Source organism: Leptosomus discolor, chromosome 10 (assembly GCF_034619465.1).
Source record: "Leptosomus discolor isolate bLepDis1 chromosome 10, bLepDis1.hap2, whole genome shotgun sequence".
In the NCBI taxonomy this organism is placed as follows: Eukaryota; Metazoa; Chordata; class Aves; order Leptosomiformes; family Leptosomidae; genus Leptosomus; species Leptosomus discolor.
The window spans coordinates 16,881,253-16,901,696 of NC_141400.1; the positions used below are offsets into that span (position 1 = coordinate 16,881,253).

General features: G+C 46.9%; 1 protein-coding gene across 2 annotated transcripts in view; it reads left to right on the top strand.

Moving 5' to 3' along the window:
* Nucleotides 1-20,185, top strand: part of KLHL3 (kelch like family member 3) — a 49,301-nt gene extending 29,116 nt beyond the window's left edge. For both annotated transcript variants that reach the window (XM_086470728.1, XM_009950215.2), the window contains 10 exons: nucleotides 2,423-2,532; nucleotides 7,398-7,514; nucleotides 8,502-8,651; nucleotides 11,256-11,373; nucleotides 12,097-12,294; nucleotides 13,122-13,223; nucleotides 15,844-15,972; nucleotides 19,404-19,544; nucleotides 19,759-19,902; nucleotides 20,157-20,185. In XM_086470728.1, coding sequence (XP_086326854.1) covers nucleotides 2,423-2,532; nucleotides 7,398-7,514; nucleotides 8,502-8,651; nucleotides 11,256-11,373; nucleotides 12,097-12,294; nucleotides 13,122-13,223; nucleotides 15,844-15,972; nucleotides 19,404-19,544; nucleotides 19,759-19,902; nucleotides 20,157-20,185 — 1,238 coding nt within the window. The remainder of the gene's footprint in view (nucleotides 1-2,422; nucleotides 2,533-7,397; nucleotides 7,515-8,501; nucleotides 8,652-11,255; nucleotides 11,374-12,096; nucleotides 12,295-13,121; nucleotides 13,224-15,843; nucleotides 15,973-19,403; nucleotides 19,545-19,758; nucleotides 19,903-20,156) is intronic.
* The last annotated feature ends 259 nt before the right edge of the window (nucleotides 20,186-20,444 follow it).

Below are 20,444 nucleotides of genomic sequence, written 5' to 3' on the forward strand. Positions count from 1 at the left end.
TTGTTTCCTTGAGAGTGGGTGTGTTTGGTTGCAGTAAGTAGGTGCAGACCATGGCTTTCAGCATTTCTCCTCTACGCCGTAAACATAAAGCTGTTCCAAGCGGCCCCATGCTCTTAACTCCCCAGCACTTTCCAGTCTTCTCTGGCAGAGTTGCCTTTGACCTCTGCTTGGGAGAAGCTGGTAGTTTTCTCTACTCAGTTTGTTTTTCTACTTTTTTCCCTATTTGTATAGCGGGAAAAATACACCTGCTGTCTCCCAAAGCACCTGCTCTGTCCTGCAGCATTTTCCTTGGTATGGTTTTGTCCTTAATTGGACCATAAGTAGGCTCAGTGGAATACAAATGTGCCCACCGAGTCCTCCCCTATTCTCCTGCAAATAAAAGTAAAACCTTTACAGCTGCTCTGGCTGTATTACCCCCTGGAGGAAAAGGTACCCTGGAAGGAATGGTTAATTGTATAAAGGCTTGCTTGTAATATCTCATTATCCTTGCTTCCAGGCCCTGTTTAATCTTTAACCCAACAAGCAGTGCATTCACTGTATATTTATTTGGTTGTTTGGCAATTAGAAAGTCTGCTTTGTTGTTTTATTGGCCTTCATAAGTCCCAGTTAGTACAGCAGTCTATGTAATGTTAATGGAACTCCATTAATAAAAATGCCATTAAAATTCTTTTCACTATGCTGTTTATGTAACAGCGTTAAACCAAGACAGAAGTCCCCATGCTCAAGAGTCCATGCGTACATGAGCTCAGTTACTTGAGAAATGCTTAGTTCTGGCCAGTGGATAACTTTAGTAGGTGGAGGAGCCTTCGTGATGCAGGCACAAGTTACTTTCTTAAAATCAGTAAATATTTTTACTTGCTTCCAACTAAGAACAAGAGATCAAATATCTTTCTACTGCCAGATGCCAGTCCAGAATGAATAGGAGGTTGTGTCCTGAAGTCAGAGTGTGTCCAGCTTACTGTGGGGCAAGCATTTCCTTCTTCTCAAGTTTTTAAGGCCAGAAGAGTTAATTAGATCTTATATATGATTTCCAGCATGACAGAGTATTGAACTTTATCCAGATACTGCTATTTTTAGTCAAAGCCTTTGGCTTAGCTGTGGTATTTTGTCACCATTAGACCAAGTAATGTCCGTGGGGGGGGAAGCCCAAGTGCCCTCTGCAGCACCAGCATTGGTGATGGAGTTGTTCAGGTGCGATCCCCAAGGAGGTCCTCTCTGGAAGTTATGCCAGCTGGTGTCCCTGTGGTGGTGCTTTTTGGCAGGCAAAGCAATTTGCAGATGTGAAAACTACAGGCAGATCTAGCTGTGGAGGGAGCTCTTTGGATACGAGTCTGAGCTTCTCAAAGCTAAAGGATTAGAGCTTGAAAAAAGCTGCTTCAGATAAAGAGTCTGAGATTCATGTTTCTGTATTTCAACCAAAGATAAACGGGACTTAGCAAATGGCAGGTGGGATTAAATTGGCATGTATATGTAACAAATGCTTGCAAAACTAAAATTGTCTGCAACGGGCTAACAACGGTTTTGACTTAGAAATTATTTTTTTTTAGAAGTAATTATTTCCTAGCGCCCTTTTGGCTAGATGTAAAGCTTGACAGATTTGATGATCCTTTTTGGATCATTGGTCATAATTCTTCCAGTTTGGAGTTATAAGCAGTGATGTGTAGTTTGTTTTCGAGTGGCTCCCGAAGTTACAGCACGGAGGGATTTGGAGGCACAAAGGGAGAAAAAGAAATTTGTACAGTTGCAGACTTCAGTGGAAAGGGGCAAAGCTGCTGGGAAAGATGGGTGCTGAGGGTGTGGACCAGGAGAAAGGTTAGTTTTACTTATTTGGGGGAAAGAAGTAGAAGGTGGAAGGAGAGAAGGAGACATGATCCCGCGTGCGTGCATGGGATGAAGATCCCCCTTGCCCATCTACCCTTGTGCCCCCTTGCACAGACAGATTCAGCTGGATGGTCTTTCCTTTGAATACCTATAAATATCAAGGACCGTTGCTGGAGTCTCTCATCCAGGTGTCGAGCAGATGTGATTCTGTCTAGCTAGTTGAAGTGGGCAAGAGCTGAATCTCGAGGTGACTGGGTTATTTACTGCTTTAGAAAGGCACTGGCACTTTTCTGAATTGCCACTTCTAATGATGTTTGCCACTGGGAGGTACTTAGTGGCTTTGCAGAAAAGTCAGTTCCCATTTAGTGTCATTTGTAAAAGTCTCATGGGGCTTTTGGTATTTGAAATATCATCAAATTTCCTTAACCTGCTCTTGAGACTATTTTCTGTTTCTGTTCTGCCGTGCAATCGCAGTGTGTTGTTTGCCTCGGGTGCTCAGAGCTGTAATAATAGAGGTTCTCTGAATGCTGTAGTCCTTCCATTGACTTAAAGCATGGATTTCATTATAATTTTCTGTTCCCCCTTTTCCTTTGTTGAACAGAGCAGCACTTTCCTGAGGTGATGCTAGGAGAAGAATTTCTTAGCCTTAGTCTGGACCAGGTTTGCAGTTTAATATCAAGTGACAAGCTCACAGTCTCCTCTGAAGAAAAGGTACAGTAAATTGTATAGCAACAGTGAATGTAAGAATGCTGGAATGTTTCTAGATCTTACATCAGGAACTGTTCTCATGTTATGCTCTTTAGGGGCCGTTTTCCAACAGAGATCACATGGAAAGGAAAATTAAAAATAATGTGAATCCTAAAAGCACATTAAAATGACCTTCACTTGGTTGTTCTTTGCAGGAAGTAATGATTCTCAGATCCATATCACTTCCAAAAGCCCTGGGGAGGCAGAACTGAATACCTTCCCTCTCTGGAAAACTAGGAACTTCTCATCTGGTGTTGTGTAAACCTCTCTGCTGTAAAACCTCAAAAAAATGTGAATTTCATTAGGCCAGGGAGGAGTATTGGCTTCTGTTGCATGTTGGACAGAACAACTAAAGATGACCCGCAACCAAAAAAGAAAGAGGAAAACGTTTTTTGAGCATCATCAGTGTTTTTAATGGAAGAGGGGGGGGAAGAAAGCACTGGTGGATGTTGTTTTGTGGTTGAAATGTTCAGCACATCTCATGTGGTCCGTAGTCCTGGGAAGGAGGGTCACCAGTGGTAACGGTACTTGGTGAACACCAGGTCCAGCCACTTCGCTGGTGTAGGTTTCTTGCATGACCTGCGGCAGGTTTCTGGGGAGAGGTGTGTGCCTAGAGTCCTTCAGCTCACCTCCGGATTGTTGCTGTGGGGAGATGGACCCTTGGGTGAGGCTGCAGGAGAGCTTGGGGATTACATGGCTTATAACTTCAGGACCCTCGTTGAATGACTGTGTTTTGGTGGGATGAGGCTCGACCTGGGTGTGCTTGGTGCTGCTGCTCTGTACTGAGCTGGTCAGGCTGCACATCCAGGTGTGTGCACCCATCCTGCTCAGCCCCTTTGGGCTGCAGACACGGGTGCTGGGGCCCAGAGGGACCCTAAAGCTTGCCAGCAAACCTGCACCACGTGAGGTGCGAATGCAGCAATGCTTCGTTCGGATCCTGAGCCAGCAACCTCTCGGAGGCTTCGGGAGCGCGTTTCCGCAGGCATGGGGCTAGCATGGGCGTCTCGGTGGGGTGCTGCGAGGTGCCATACGGGCAGGGCCAAAAAGGGAAAAAACAAATGGCGTGAACTCGCAGCAGAACCGCTCTGCCTGAGCCAAGCAGCCTGCAAAGGGAAGTGCAAGTTTAGTAACCAATTTTTCCGGTCCTGTGCAGCATTGTTGAAAAGCTTTTATTGGCTTTGTGCCCAGAGAAATCAAAGTACTCCTTCCCTCATCTGAGCTTTATACAATCAAACCCAGTATTTCTTTAGCTGATTGTAAAAGTTGAGAATGCAAGGCAGTGGAAGGAAATGTAAGCATAAGCTGCACGTTCAAAACAACAGATATGAATAACAGGAGAGAGGCAGAGAATGGGATTGGAACATAAACATGAAATATGTGCTGGAGTCCAAAAAATTGAGGACAGACTCATCGGCTGCTGTTTTATGTTAGCTTCATGACAGACAAGCAGTTATATATATCTATATATATATGTATATGAAGTGTATGTATGTGTATATCCATCCATCCATACATACACATATATCTATGTGTATGTGTGTGCACATGTGTTGGATAACTTTTTAAGCAACAAGATGTGCTAAGTTGGCAAATACTTCAAACATCCGAGGGCTAAATTGTCACAGCCAGGTTTCAGGAGAGGCTTTCTTGTGCCTGTTCTTGCCGTGTCTCATACGTGCGCTGCAGCCTGTGTGCCAGAGCGTTGCCGTCTCTGGGTCGCTGGGAAGCGTTGTAGCTGAGTCCTGCCAGCGCCAGGAGGTAACAAGGCAGGGATATATTGCCCTTAAAATGCTTCAGGGCATGTGTGCCCAAGAGCTTGTGTGTTCTCCCCTTCCTCTGCCACCCCCCAACTAGTACCAATTGGCCTAATAAAATGTATTATTTATCTTGACAAATTTTGGCATACTTACGTCCCTAGGCCACTGAGACTACAGAAATTGTCTGCTGCGACAGAAATGTATTTTAGTTGTAAACTGGTGAGAGTGATTCCTCGTTACTCAAAGATTATCCTGCTTTCTCTCTCTCCCTCTCCCCCTTGTTGTTGCCAGCCTCTGTGGTTGCACAGGCCCTTAGGGCAAAGGTTTATTTTGGTCCCTGCCTGCTCTTTTTGCTATGGCCGAGTACTTTGAAGACAGTTTTATCACTGCTTTTTTCTGTACCTGACCTAATTGGCTCTTTAATTCTAACAGTGTATGCAAGCAAGGAAAAACTGTTTAAAAAATCATGTTTATTCATATTTACTAATGTTGTGTGAAATGGAGGGGCTTCCAGGCCTTGAAAAAGGGCTCCTGCCAACTTGGAACAGTGATGGAAGAAAATTTTAAAGTGGTTGGGGTTTTTGGATTGGGGATTTTACAGAGTCCAGTAATCGACTCATCATCTCATGCCACTAACATGCAGTAGAAGCTGACGCGCAGTTTAGTCCTCACTCCTGGGAGTATCTAAGAACTGGATTTTTAGCTGAAGAGACTGGGAAAATGTCTGGGCTTGCTCATTGCTTAGGTAGTGTGCAGAAAGGGGATATTCCAGGCTTTGACCCTTCTACTCCATAGAGCGGGAAGAAGGCTCAGGACTTCAAGTCCAAGCTCAGGACTGCTTCTACAGCCAGGCAGGTGCCAGCCGCTGGCTCGGGCCATGCCTCTGCTCTAAATAAAGCTGTGGGGTAACGGCTTCCTTTCATCGCAGCCCGGCAGCAGGCCGTGCGGGGCTGGAAAGACCCGTCTCCTGGGGAAGCGGCGGCAGCTGCTCGGGGTCTGCAGCGGGCACAGCGTGCGGAGGGAGGGCACGGCAGTCATGGAAACAGATGTGGCCTTTAAATAGAGATATCGCTGTCTTGGATTAAGATTTTTTTTTTCCCCTGCTTCTCATAAAATTAGGAATTGGAGCCAATGGAAGGTGCCAGAATAGGATTTTTAAAAATTTCTGTTATGTTTAGAGTAGGCACAGTGTATGCCTAACTCAGGAGCAGTCTCCAGCACAGAGGAAGCAGTTTGTTCCTTGTGCACACTTGCTTTACCTTCCTTTAAGACTTATTCACTGTCATCTTGGTCTGTAGCTGGGTATGTCCCAGTCCTGTGACCTGTTCTGTAGCTCAGCATTTGTGCAGAAGAGGTTAATGAAAAGCGTGTTAGTTGGCTAAAGATTCACTTTGTGCTCCTTCCATACTCTGTTGCAATTAAAAATCTCACAACAACCTAGTTGCTACTTTAAAAGCCTTGTAGCCCAAGTGAAATTGTTTGTTTATTTTCATTTTAAAACACTTAAAGTTTCTGCAGGAATTAGTTTCCTCTGCATTTGCTGGGGTTTGATTACACGGCTCCCTGTTGTGTCGCTTAAATCCTCATTGCAGTGTCCTGAATTCCAAACAGTACAGCAGGAGGATTTGTTGGCGTAGGAAACGAGGCTGGTGCTTTACTGCTTTTTTAAAAGTATGTAGTTTAACCTAAGAGGAAGAAACCTCTTTTCTCTCTGCCTCTCCTTTGTGAGAGGACACTTCTGCCAGTGCCTCCTGCACATACATTTGCCAGCACCAATTGGGGACTGAGAGATGGTGCCCTCAGTTCTGGTTGATTTTGTCAAATTAGTGACCTTGGACCAAACAAAATGGTTTCTTGGGGAGTGATGGGAGGGACGGAAAGAAAGGAAAAAATATCTGTGCAAATTGGCCTGACCATTTGTTGACCCTGGAGGGAAGCTGAAACCAAGGGCACTTGTTGAGTGTGCTGGGGTGAAGGGCCAGCGATGCTTTTGGGGGGGACAGTGTCAGCGGGAGAGGGCTGTTCTCAGCCCCCCACGAGTAACTGGGTAGCGAGAGCATGTGAGGAATTTTGCCTGTAGATGTGAGTTAGGGATCAGAATTTAATTTTGAGTCTGTGGGGAAACTCCACTGCAATGATCCAGATCCTGCTGTGTGGCGTCTGGGACTGCACCAGCCCCTCTCCGTGCCTTGCTGGATGTTTCAGGAAGCCTTTCCCACTCCTGGTGACATTTTTAGGTCTTTCTTCTGGGAGAAGTGAGTCTCACCATTATATAAGCACATGCATATTCATGCAGGAGCCCATGTAGGACACTTCTGCACGTGTCTGTCTGTCGTGCAGGGCTCTGCACGGCTCCTGCTGCATGGGGTTGTTTGTGAGCAGCTCGTCATGGAGCCAAAGTTTGGATGCTTATCTGAACCGGTTGGATCTGGCAGTAAAACTAGATTTTGGTTCAGACCAGAAGTCCAGCGTGTCCTTGTTTCCCAGCTGGAGTAACTGAGTATTTTTAGCTGTGAAATGCATGCAGTGCAGAGGCTCCGTGGCTGCAGGCAGGGGCTTTGCTGCACGTGTAGTGTACTCGTCCTGAAGATTTCTTGGGTTTTTTGTGGGGGAGACACGTACTGGCGCAGCGATTAAGTATGATGGTGAGCGTAGTGACTTACTGTGTGGCCAGACTCCTTTGGGAGGGGAGATCTCTGTTATCAGGAGTAATTGTTGTGGCTGATTTCATGAATAATGTCCAGTGCAAATGTCAGCAGGCTAATTAAGTTTCCTGGCTGCCTTCCCGTACTAATGTCCCAGAGGTATATGATTGTCCTGGACACACACTTAGCTTAGAGAGTGATACAGCACATTTAGATGTGAAGTTGTGTGTTAATGTGCACAGTCAGCTTACCTCTTCGCTACCGTGGTGCTAGCGCGCTCTGCATGGTCACAGCTTTTTCATCTGTTTGATAGAGAGCTCGCACCGCCTTCCTTTGATACTGCAAAATCACAATGCTTCTGATTTTGGGTAGGTGACTGTGCAAGGCAGTTCTCTCTTCTCTGTTTAATTGTCCTTTATCTGCATAGGTCTTTGAAGCGGTTATTTCTTGGATAAATTATGAGAAGGAATCTCGCTTAGAGCACATGGCTAAACTGATGGAGCATGTTCGCCTACCCCTTTTGCCCAGAGATTACCTTGTACAGGTTAGTCTGCAAATGAGTAATTAATACTTGCACTTAAGCTGCTGGTAGCTTCTTACTCAATGGCTTGGCTCTTTGTATCTGGGATGGGTAATTTGGCATATTGCAGTCTATAAACAGAGGGATAAAAGGAAAAACTTGTGGACTCTGAAATCAGTGTGTGTGCACAGAAACCTTCATGTAGGTGTGACCTGTGCTCTGCCAGGCAGTGCCAAGAGCAGAGCTCCTGCCCCTCTGGGTGGAAGCCATTTAGAGGTTGATATCTTGGGATTTTTCACCGTGAAATTCCCAGGTGGTGGTGTTACAAGCTTGTGCATTTGTTTTCCCTAATGCATGGGTTCGTTTGGTGAAAACATGTCGTGTGATAATTTTGGCTTAAGATGTGTCTGTGCATAGAGATGGATCTGTGTGACTGGCAGGTGTGATGCTCTCTGACTTAGGGATTGTTCTCGATGAGTTAAGTCGTGGGATCTGGGCCTTGCTAATGAGCTGAGAATCCCCAAAGAAGGAGTAGGCATGTGGGCTCTTTGCTGTGCCTTTATCTGAGTCTAAAGAAATCAATACAATTGAAATAAAATTGTTATTCACAAGATGAACCCATCATGTATTTTTTTTTCTCTCAACTATATCTTCTGACCAAGTAAAAGATACTCCCTCTCCTTAAAAATTCTGATTCAAATAAAAGAAATTTTTTATTTTGTACCTGGACTCCTGGTGAATTCTCCTCTGCCGAGTAAGGTGTCTGGCAGGGTGGTAAAATAGAGCGAGCACTGCTACTGGTGAGTGATACTGGAAAAAAGTGAGAAGCTTGGATGTTGCCGTGTGTGTTTCTTTGGGAAGAGGGGGAAGTCTGTGTTTGTCTTATGCATTTTTTTTTTTTATGTTGGTACTTTGGAAGAGAAATTCCAAGTTTCGTGTTCTTTCTCCTTGTGACCTGTGCCGCTGGATACTTCAGTTTAAATGATCTTTCATGTGTGTGCGTGTTCTCAGACAGTTGAAGAAGAAGCTTTAATCAAGAATAACAACACCTGTAAAGACTTCCTTATCGAGGCCATGAAATATCATTTGCTTCCTCTGGATCAAAGGCAACTGATAAAGAATCCCAGAACAAAGCCGAGGACACCCGTTAGCCTGCCAAAGGTAAGCCGGGTTCGTCACTTCGTCTCGCCTCACACCATATTACCGGTGGCATTTTCTGTCTTTGAAAGGAGCTGGCGTACATGCCGCGTTACTTCTCACTAACACCATGACCATCCTTTGAAGTGTTTTACTCCCTCTTCTGGTATTGCCTATGTCCACCAGGATACATAATTAAGTCAGATAAACTTAGTTAAACCCTTAGGAGAAGCAGTATCTCTGCTCCCAGGGGCAAGGGTCTGCTCTTGAAACATTTTGGCAGCCACAAGTGGTTTTGCGAATGGCTGTTGCTCCTGGAGCTGTGCCTTGAGAATCGCTGACCCGTGGAGCAGTGGCAGCTGCGGGCAGCTGCCTGTAGAGCTCGGAGGGTTGGCTGAGGGTTCTGCTGGCTCATAGCACTGTCGTGGAGGCCTGCTGAGGAGGGTCGCAGTAGGTGTCTTTCCTTTTCCCAAATCCAGAATTGGAAGCCAGGAAAGCAGGGAACAGCAGCACCCAGACCTGTGGGCAGGATGCCTGAGGCAAATTTCGATAGACTCAAAGCAGCTACTGAATAAATAATCCTTCTTAGTCTCCTCATTTATCCTGCAGGCGTGTGATGCTCTGGTCACCACTTCATTAGTGAAAAAAAAAATGACAACAGAAACTATTTTCCCTGTGCCTCGGAGATAAACACAGTTTGGCACGATGTCTCTCAGCAGACTGTCGCTGAAGTTATTAGTAGAGCATTTTGGAGATTGTGAGACGTCAAAACTGTAGTGTATTATTTTTCTAAGCACAAATCAGAGGGAGTTTAGTTTGTGGGATGGTGTATGAGATCTGTTCTATGAGGGGCTATTCAGATGTTTAGATATTGGACCGTCCATTGAGAAATTGTGGTCCTGCAGAGTGTGTCAGTGTGTTGTGTCCTTTCTGCCTGCTGGCGCTGAGGTGAAGTTATTAGAACATAGCTTTGGGGGTATCATGAAGTGCTGATGTGACCCTTGTTCAAGGACTAAAGTAGTTAAGGATAAAATGAACAGTGAACTAATGAGTTCGGAGGTTCTCAACATCTTCTATAGCGTGACCTGTGAGTACAAACCCAAATCTTCTGCAGGTCTCTCCTCCCTTCTTTTTAACTGTAAAGAAAGGGGAGAAGGTGATGATCTTCCAGAAATCCTGTTACTGAGAAACTTTCATCTGGTCTGTTGGTCCTGCTGATGAGGGATTACCGTCTGCTGTGAAATCTCTTAATTCTGTAATCGTGTGAAGCTCTGCAGCTTTCCATGGAAGACTGTTACACAACTAGTAGTCAGGCTGCTAATTGAGACTCAATTTGCTTTCTAATGTCATGTTCTCGTCTTTGTAGATCAAACAGTCCAATATTTTCATGCTCTTGAAATTCTTTAAATGGTGTCTAGCTCTGTACTTTTAAAGCAACCGTGATTGGAGTTGGGCTCATTACCCCAGTGACCTCGAGTGACGATCTTATCCCCTCAGCTACCCACAGCCACCTTGTGGAGGCTAAAGCCAGTTTCCCATCAACTCTTTGACAATATTTGAAGCCTATTATCTTGCTTGTAGCTCCTTGGCCTTGTAAAAATCAGGTTGTCTTGGGTAGTGTTTGTGCCTGCTGATTTGCTGTGATAAAGGGAGCAAATCCTTCTTCTTGATAGCTGTGGGGGTCGAAGGAAATGTGTGGTTGAGTTGTTTGTAGGTGCAAGTGGTTTGGACGCTGCCTGTGCTCGCGTTGGTTTGCAGTGCCCAGCTGAGGCTCCGCAGCGATGGGCAGCCCTCAAGTGCTGAGCCGCAGGCTTCTGGGACCCCTGCCCCTGGGCAAGTCAGCGAGTCCGTGGGGAGTTTGTCTTCTGGTGGCAGGCAGGGCAGATTTGGAAAGAGCTGCACGCTGTCCAGGTCTTCTCACTTTTCCACCAGTATCCACAGTTTGTCATTGCTGGTAATGGAGCCTGGGGCTGGAGGGACCTTTAGCTTGACCTGTCAGAGCGGTTCTCACACTCCTGAGATCACCCTTGATCACCTTCACATAGATCTTCCCTATAAGGAATTTAGGCTTTAATTACTGAATTTGCATCAATACATGTTGCAGCCAAAAGCCTTGATGAAGCTGACAAATCACTTCCTTCAGCAGCCCAGCACCCCGGGTCTTAATAGTCCTGGCGATTTCCCTGAGTGTCATCTTCCCCGCAGGTGGCAATACAGCTGTCAGGTTTTATTTGCTAAGGGGAATCGATTATTTTTAGCACCACCATGGAGATAATGACTAAACAGTGGGCTGGCTCTGGAAATTGTGCTGGGATCATCTTCACTTAAAAATACTTCAGCAAGTCTTGCGTGTGCTGTAGTGCCAAGCGGTTTTGTGTTTCATGGGGAAACAGGGCAGGTTGCCCACCTCAGAAACGGTGAGGAAGGGTTAATGGGGTTGCCATATTTAGTGTGCATTAAATTGGAGATAACTTTCCCCCCCTTGGAATAGAATTGACTGACTCTAGTGGGCCTGCAGTGTGGTTTTTGGCAGGTACTCTTGATCAGGTTGAGGTGATGGTTTATTTGCAGAGAGCAGCTGCCTGGGCCGGTGTCTGAAGTGTTCTAACTGTTGTCTTCCGTCTCCAGGTGATGATTGTGGTGGGTGGGCAAGCGCCCAAAGCCATTCGCAGTGTGGAGTGCTATGATTTTGAGGAGGAGCGGTGGGATCAGGTTGCTGAGCTTCCCTCTCGGAGATGCAGAGCAGGTAACGGGAGCTTTTGCTGCAACCTTCGTGGTTTTCCTAGTGCAGCTCTTCAGCGCTGGGTGGATGTCCTCAGCCTTCCTCTGTGCCCCTGGCCTCAAGCAGCTTGCTCTTTTTACCATCCTTCCTTTTCTTTCCCTACAGACGTGTATCCTTCTTGTTCAGGTGGATGCCCTGCTGTCGAGAGGAGTTGTTCCTGCCTGTCTGCCCTCCATAGCCCCTGTCTCCCCTTAACCATCTTTCTCTGCTGGCTGCCCCTCCATCGGTGTTTCCCCTCCTCCTCCTGTCCCAGCAGCCCACAGGCATCCAGTTTTCCTTGCTGGTTTCCTAGTGAAAATCAAAGGAGCTGAGTCAGTCCTTCTCAGTGCCGAGGTGTGGGTGATGGAGAGAAGGTCTGTAAATTGGGAGTGTTCCTCTGAAGACGTCTGACAGGGTTGTGAATGTGGATCACCATTTGGTGTTCCGTCTGGCTCAGAAAATTACTCATTCAGGTGTGAAATCCATCTGTGCCTTGTGTTGCCATGTATTTATGTTCATTTCACCTTCCATACGACACGTATGTTTTATCATACTTGGCTCCAATGCTCTTAACCTGCAGAAAATGCCAAAGACTTGCCCACGTTCTGCTCTTCCCTGCTGTCTTGCACACCCCGACAGACGTCTGATGATACTTGCTTCCCAAACTGTTCGTAAAACCTCCCTAAAATCTCTCTCCTCTTTTATCAGGTGTGGTATTTATGGCTGGCAATGTTTATGCTGTTGGGGGCTTTAATGGATCTTTGAGGGTACGGACGGTTGACGTGTACGACGGCGTGAAGGACCAGTGGACGTCCATCGCCAGCATGCAGGAAAGACGAAGCACTTTAGGGGCAGCTGTGCTCAATGATCTCCTGTATGCAGTGGGCGGCTTTGATGGCAGCACTGGTAGGTGACTGAGCAAAAACCAGGCAGTGCTTGACCTGAAAAAAATGTTTTCAGAGACCCCTGTGAAGACTGCAAAGCTTTAGGGAGGTTCCTGCGTCCTTCCTCTGATTTTGTAGAGAAAGAATCAGAGATTGGGTTTACTGCACGTTGTAACTAACCGTGTGCATGTGCTGACCCATCAGTTATTGCAGAGAATCTCAGCCTAGTTTTTTTTTCTTTAGTGATATGGTTCTTTCAGTCTCATTCTCTGTATGTTTTTTCTGGACTGAAAAGGGATTTTTCCTTGTTTCAGTTGAATTTTTCACAGCAACATGAATAAAATGCCAGCGAGGCATCTAATGGGGTATGTGTGTCTGAGATTTATCTTGGCATAACTCTGTGTTTAGATTCACACCTCTGCCTCTGCTGGAGAGCTTTGCCACTTGGTTAAGCCCTAAACTAACTAATTCAGCGGGTGATAAGTATGATGTGGCAGAGTCTAGGGGAATTTTTCAACCTTTGCATGGACATTTTGTAATGCTTGAAAGGACATGGGTTTTTGGGGCTAGGAATCTGGTCTGTGCTCCACCTTGGTGTCCCCAGCACGTTGGAGGGGCAGCAGTCCCAGGGCACGGGTAACAGGGTAACAATTTTTCCAGCTGCTGAAGAAGTGGCGTTGATGCACTGGTCCCAGCCTGAAAGGCAAGGGACTGGAAAAGTGGGTTGCAGGAGTGTGGGGGGAATTACGGGCTTGGGAGGAGGTAGAAGGCAGAGGAAAGTGCAACACCAATCTTTTTTTCTTCTCTTTTTTTTTAATTAGAAAACCTGTGTATCCCCTTTTTAACTAGGTCTGGCATCAGTTGAGGCCTATAGCTATAAAACCAATGAGTGGTTTTTTGTGGCTCCCATGAACACAAGAAGAAGCAGTGTTGGAGTTGGAGTTGTGGAGGGTAAGAAAATCAGCAGCCATTTCTCTCAAGCAAATGTTACTGTGTCCAACAGAAGCCTGAATGGTTAAGTGCAATAGGAGGAAACTGCAGGAACTGTTCTCTAGACTAGTTGGTAAAGATTTATTTTATATGATGTAATTGCTGCAGCTTTTTCCCTTCTCCTCTCAGTGAAAAATCGTGTGTAGCTTCCAAGAGCCTCAGACCTGTATCAGACCAGCCCGTGCCTCCTGTGAATTCCATTAGATGTGTGCAGGTTTCTTTGAATCCTTATTCTTCCTGAGCTGCTTCTGGCCGGTGAAAGCAAGTGGTATTGCACAGTGTATGCTGTTGCCATCAGCAGACGCTGCGTGGATGGATTACCCCTCACAGAAAATCTGCTCAGCGAGAGAAACAGGAGCAGGGTTTGTCCCACAGCCCCAAGCTGGTGGTTTGGCAGGAATACTAAAACCTGTGTTTATTGACATCAGGCTTGCCAGCACGCACGGCACGCTCTGCTCTGGTTTGTAAATGAGCAGGGACTGGCGGTAGCAAACGCTGGTGCTGCAGCAGCTCGGGAGCGAGGCAGACGAGGTGGGTGGAGAGGGTGCTTGGAAGGATTGTGGCAGCTGTTGGCACCTATGTGTCAGCACCAAACTCAAGTGAGATGGGGCTGAGCAGCTTGGGTTGGATCCAGGAGAAGGAGCAGCTTAAGGAGGAACCTTCCTTCAGTAAAATCAATTCTGAAGCAAGTGAAAGGTTTTATTTGACCTTGTCTTTCACGTGGCGTAGCAGTTTCCAATTAGTATGGTGCGGAGCAGCCGCCAGCACAGATCTTGTGATAAACTGTGCTTTGAAGTGGTTTTGTTTGACCTGTTTGAATGGGAAATATGTGAAACGTGTTTATGTACATGAAAGGTGTTTATGCGAGAAGAGGGAGGGAGGTAAAGTCAGAATAAATAGCGGTGATTGTGCTAAATTTGGGTATTTGTGTAAGAGGCATCTCCTTCAAAATTGGTCCATGCTTATGAAGTGCTGGGCTTCTGATAGTCATTGGGATTTGCTGAAGTGATTTGAATGCAGAACAAATATTGAGTACATACCTGAGAGGTTTTCTACTGGAGACATATGAAATCCTTTTCCTTTGTTTTGTTTGAAAGCTCAAGTAAGTGTTGCACATGTTGGAGTGCATGATAAAAAAAAAATGAAATGAGGGCATGTGGTGGGGAAGAAGAGCCGATCATATTGGTGTAGGGAACAAGCTGCAGCCTGCACTTAATCCAGTGTTCGTTTGAACATGATGAAGACTGATCTGATGTCTGTGGGTACTGAAAATACCTAACAATTGATGCCAGCCAGGGAACTTTATCTTGTCTTGCTTGGTCTGGCACTCTTGCCTTGATTCATTGACTAACACCAGGTGGGTTGAACCAGCAGCACAATGTTTGAAGTGTTTGTAGAGACAGGAAGATACAGAAGGAGTGCAGTCGTAAACCTGATTCTTGCAGACCTCTCCTAATGATCACAGACTGAGGAAGCCATGGGTGAGGAATGCAAAAGTCTAAGACTGTAGATGATAACTGCTGGTGGGAGTCTCATGTGCATGTAAAGAATTGCATAGCTCATTTGTGGCCAGGTTCTGCTTTTATGGATTGAAAATTGGTCTTATTCATGGGTTTTGTAGAGAAATTTGTGTTGGAATTTTCTTACATATTTGTTGAACTGTATTAATGGTTGTTTGTTGTAGGAGGTTGTCAAGGAGGCCTGGTCTCGAACCAGAATGGCTTTGTGCTAGGTGCTGTAGTAAAGAAGCACAAAGAAACCCTCTCTGCCCAGAGAGTTTGCTGCTTAAATGCAAAACGAGCTGGTAGACAATACAGGGAGACAAGGAGAGAGCACCACTCAGGCCTGTGAACAGAGGACATGATGGAGCATCAGCCTTGTTTCATCTTTGATGTAGTCCCGTGACATCTGATTGTGCTTCTCTGGTCTCACCAGGTGTATGTTATTGAGCTTTCATGTGTTGAGGCAGGGAGGGACAGATACATCATGCTGTGAAGTTCTCCCGTGGTATCCTCTGTGCTGTGATCAGTTGGTACGAGTGAGCAGGCTGGCATCAGCTGTACTAGCGGCATTGGTTGGTTTCGATTTGGCCCAGGTTCTTCCGAAATCAGGTCTAGGTTTCCATGCAGGTATTATATTAACATAAGAGGCTATTGCATATTTATTGCTCGTGTGATGTAATTAATGTACAGTGTCGACCTTTGACAGCACACCTTGCCTTGTGGCACTTGAACAGGAGGAAACGCTCGAGCAGCAGAACACGCTTTGATGTTACCTCTTCTCCTGGGCCAACAAATCCTTTGGAAAACCCTCTGGGCTTTTGGCTTCTAATTAAGCTGTTGGGTCGTGTTGTTTCCTTGTCTTAGTTGACAGCTTTAACAGCTTTAAAACCAGTCCCGCCTGTCTGCGAGTCTACTTCAGATCCTTTCGCTAGGATTTTCCCCAGACATCCCAGCAGGTTTAGGCACGTCTCCCAGGGCCTCCCTCAGCCAGGTTCTGTCCTCACCTGGGGCTGTCAGGCGTGGTGGGAACGTCAGTCAGCCGTAGCCATACTGCTGATGCCAACGTGTGTCTCTTCCAGGGAAGCTCTATGCCGTGGGGGGTTACGACGGAGCGTCCCGTCAGTGCCTTAGTACTGTCGAGCAGTATAACCCAGCCACCAACGAATGGACCTACGTAGCCGACATGAGCACTCGACGCAGCGGTGCAGGTACTGGCTCTGAGATGTGTTCTGAAGAGGGGATGATCACTGGGTTCTGCCCCACTCACGGAAGGGAGGGAAGAGTGCGTTTTGGCATTGCTGGGCTGGCAAGTGCAACCTGTTATTTCCCACCCCCCCTTTCCATGAGGGGAAAAAACCCATAATTGCTTGGAAGCTTTCAGCAGCTCTCCTGACTTTGTTAAAATCTGCCAAATGGAAATTAATTTCTGGATTAATGGAATAATATTCAACAGTTCTAACTAGCCTTGCTAACAGGTGTGTCTCACTTGTAAGCAGAGAGTTCTCTGTCCGAATTGCCGGCTGCAGGCTCAGCTGGGACTGGAAAGCCAGGCTGCACCTCCTTCTCTCCTACCATTTGGGGGTTGTCAGAGGGATTTTCCTTTCGGATCTTCTTTGCAAGCATCCGGTGGATGCTTTGCAGCACAAAGCACATCTGCACTGGGTGATGTGCAGACCAAGTCAAGGTAACAGAATTCATCTCAGATTGCCCCTGCTAAGCTAGTTTTTAGTGTACCTTTTGCTGGCAAGAGTTGGTGGTCTGGAGGGCTGGAGGAAAGGACATGGTAAAAAAGGATTATATGCTATTCTTAATGGTTTCTAAGTTACTATGTGACGTGAGGCCAAGTAAGCACTTGTCCTCTCCGTGGCTGTTCCTCTCTGAAAGGGATAAAAGCTGCTATCCATTGCTTTTAAAATGAACTTCAGATGAAAGGAAACGTGTCAGTGTTGATCCTGTTGCTCAGTGTGTGCAGTGGGTCCTCTCCGATGTCAAATTGCGCAGTTCTTGCTGTAGAGCAGCTGAAGTGGCAGTTCCCCAGAGGCAGCCAAGCCCGGAGGCTGCCCTTTGTGCGAGGGCTGAAATGACCCTGCAGGTTAAGCTGTGGTGGGAATTTCCTTCTGAGCTAGGCGGTTGAGAGGCTGCTTTTTACACACTGTCTTTTTCTGTCCTCACTATAAGACCTTTTCTGTAACTGCAGGTGAGGCAAATGTGGTCACACACTGTTGGTTTGAATTCAGTTGAAGAGGTTTTTAGTATCTGCTTGAATGCTTAAACCTAGCCCAAAGCAGCTTAGAGGAGAAGAGAATGAGTGTCTTGTGTTGTTGACAGTGTGTTGAAACACAGCAAAACAATTTGTGCCTGTAGTGAGATGGATTTTAGTGAATTTGCTTTGTTTGAAACACTCTGTGCTGCTTTGCAAGTCCGTCTCCACACGGCAAATCCAGGATTAGGAATGCTTTTACTTGCCTGGCAATTTTCTGTTCCCAACCTGAAAGCTGAGCTCCTCGAGTTGTGGTTGTCACCCAGATGCCCCTCCAGCAGGCACCGGGGAGGGGACTGCCCAGCGCCACCCCTCCCCAGCGCTGCTGCCGCTCCGCCTGCCCTGCAGCTCGGCGGATGAGCCGTGCTCGGAGCTGCCGGCGTTGCCGTCCCGCTGCTGACATCTAGCGGGGTGAGGACGGGTGTCCCCAGGTCCCCCGGGGGCACCCCAGTCCGGGATGTGCGGGTGCTGCCCGCTTGGATGGACCAGCCGGGGGTTCCCTTCCCCTCCTGGCAGGAACGTCCCGTCCGTCTGTGCCCTGTCTGCCTCGCCGCACTGGGAGGCACTTTTAGGTGGAAAAGCCTTAGAGTGTTCCCCACTGTTTTACTCTCCTACTTGCTTAAATTAGTTTAGTAATTAAATTTCTTAAAAGTACAAAATTTTTGCTGACAGCTGTATGTAGTCAAATGCTAAGTACTGCAAGCTCAGGCTGCTGGGCTCAGATGCAGTAGGCTTTCCTCACCAGTTAAGTGACTTCCCATTCCCTAGTCAACTGGGAGATACCTTGTACAGCTCTGGTGTCAGGAAGTACACCGGGACATATTCTGCTCTCCTAAGTGGTGCACGTTCAAGTACCTCAACCAGACTAAGAATTTGGCCCAGTAGGGTGGATTTATGGCAGTTAGAGATTAATTACCAGTGAAGCATCAGTCCCAATGTCATGTTGGGACTTCACCAACTCTTGGTACAGTGAGAGATGGCTGGTCAAAGCCAAACCCAGCAGTAGCAAGTTAAGAAAATCCGGAGAAGAGGGAGGTGATGATGGTAGACCTGCAGCAGTGTACCTGTCCCCCAAATGGTTGTGTGCCTGACAGAGCTTTAATTCATCAGTGGGTCTCAGTTAGGTGCTGGCCTGGTTTTGGGTGAGGGAGGAGCAATAATGCTCAGATGGTTTCCCCTCCCTGCCTCTTGTTGCAGTTGCACAGGTGGAGCATGGCGGCTGTGGTGGTCCGTGCTCCTGCTGGCCGTGGCAAGACTCAGAGCAACATGACACGTCGTATTTCTGGGTTGTGACACGCCACCAGATGTTCCCGTGGCACATCTGTCTGGCTCACCATCGCAGTGCTATTCCTGTGCTCTCCTTTCCCTGTGCTGCATGTGGCAAACAGGAATGATATTTGCACAGGGGCCAACTTGAAAACCCATTGGTTTTACGCTGGTAGGGCCCCTCTCCTCCCTGTGCACGCCTTTTGTGCCTCTCCCTTGATTGTCAGCACGAGTCCATCGTCAGGGCAGAGGAGGCATCCTGCTGGTTAATGCCCATGGTTGCAGTGATGTGATTCAGACAGACGTTTCTGTTTTACTAGCATCCCACCTTGTTAATTTTAATAGAGGCCTTTGAGTCTGTTAATGAAGATATGTTGCTGAAAGTTTTAACTCTTACGGATTGGTGAACAGTTTAATTAATTAATTTACTTAATGTTAGGCAGAAGCACACCTCGGATCACTGTCGCTCCAAGAGATTAAGCCAGGGGCCTGTGAAAGTGGCTTGGAAGGTGGCATTGGAGGCACCTTGTCTGTGCCAAGTGCTGCTGCTGTGTTTGGGGGCTTGAGTCGGGGGAGAGGAACCCGGCAGCAGCCTCAAGAGCTGGAGCCTGTAAGTTGTTGAGAAGAAGAGTGTTGAAGGGATGAAGCTTTGTGGCACAAAGTCAGCAGGAAAAGCAAAAATAAAGCTCCTGGAATAGGGAATCAGGCTAAAAGCAAAGAGCCCCATGGCAGAAAAGGTCAGGCAGATGGAAACAAGGTGGGGTGGGATGCGGCAGTCAGAGAGGCAAAGGAAAGAGAGAACAAGTCAGTCCAAAGAGATTGAATAAAGGCAGAAGAATGTTGTGGGACTAGACTATTGATCTCAGACAGACTAAGATCTGCCTGAGAAGGGACCCTGAAAGGTAGGACATCTGCCAGGCATTACTGAAGGCCTGCTGTAGTGCTATGTGGTGGTTGGGTGGGGAGTTGACCATTTGCCAGGTGATCTTGAGGCACGTGTGGCCCATGTTCTGGAAATGCCTTGGAGCAGCCAAAGCATTACCCAGTAGAAGAACCAGGGACATGCAGCCTTTTCCCCTGTAAGTTTGGCTAATGCTGGGCTCTGTTTGGCAGGTGTTGGTGTTCTCAGTGGGCTGCTGTACGCTACTGGGGGGCATGATGGTCCCTTAGTACGGAAGAGTGTGGAAGTCTATGATCCAGGAACAAACACCTGGAAGCAAGTAGCAGACATGAATATGTGTCGAAGAAATGCAGGTAACGACAATAAGCCTTTCCGTGGTGTTTGGTTGCAGTTGTCTGTGTGGTTTTTAGTGCAACTAACGGGCTAGTGATGTAAGTGATCAGTGTTGTAAGAAAGTGATAAAAATGGAAGGTGAGGTATCTGCTTGGGAATGAATCAGAATGTGTCAGGCGAGGTGTCGTGGGGGACGTGTTAGCCCATGTGTAACCAGCTGTGCTTTGCTTCGAGGTGTGTGTGCGGTGAATGGTCTCCTCTACGTGGTGGGAGGAGATGATGGTTCCTGCAATTTGGCCTCGGTGGAATACTACAACCCCATCACAGACAAGTGGACGTTATTACCAACCAGCATGAGCACGGGGAGAAGTTATGCAGGTAAACTGTCAGTGGGAGAGCTGGCAACAGCTGGGGTCATTCGTAAACTCGAGGGCTGTGCCTCCTGAAGCTTTCATCTTCATTTTTGTATGTTTTATGTTGCTTTCAGTAAAGGAGACTTTTGTAGAAATAGTAGACACCTCTCTTCTGCTAGCCTGTTGCTGGTCTTTAGCTTTGCAGGATGATGTTAGCCACATTGCAACCCAGGAGCTGCTCCTACGATAACTGTGTCTGTCTGTCCATTCTTACAACAGGTGTGGCTGTGATTCACAAACCGTTGTGACACACGGCCAAGCCAATGCAAGGAGCAGAAGTGAAGCGGATCCAGCTAGGTGGTGTTGGGAAGATGACTGACCTCTGACTTGACCCATCGCATTGCTGTTGTTGTCTCAGCATGACAAGTGATAAGTTACAAACATCATCTGCTCTGCAGTGGATTGCATAGCAAATTGAAAATCCCTCTGGGGGCATGTTTCATGCTAGACACAAGGTGTTGCTTGTTATCTGTGGTGCAATCAACTGTTCTTCTCAATGGCTAGTGC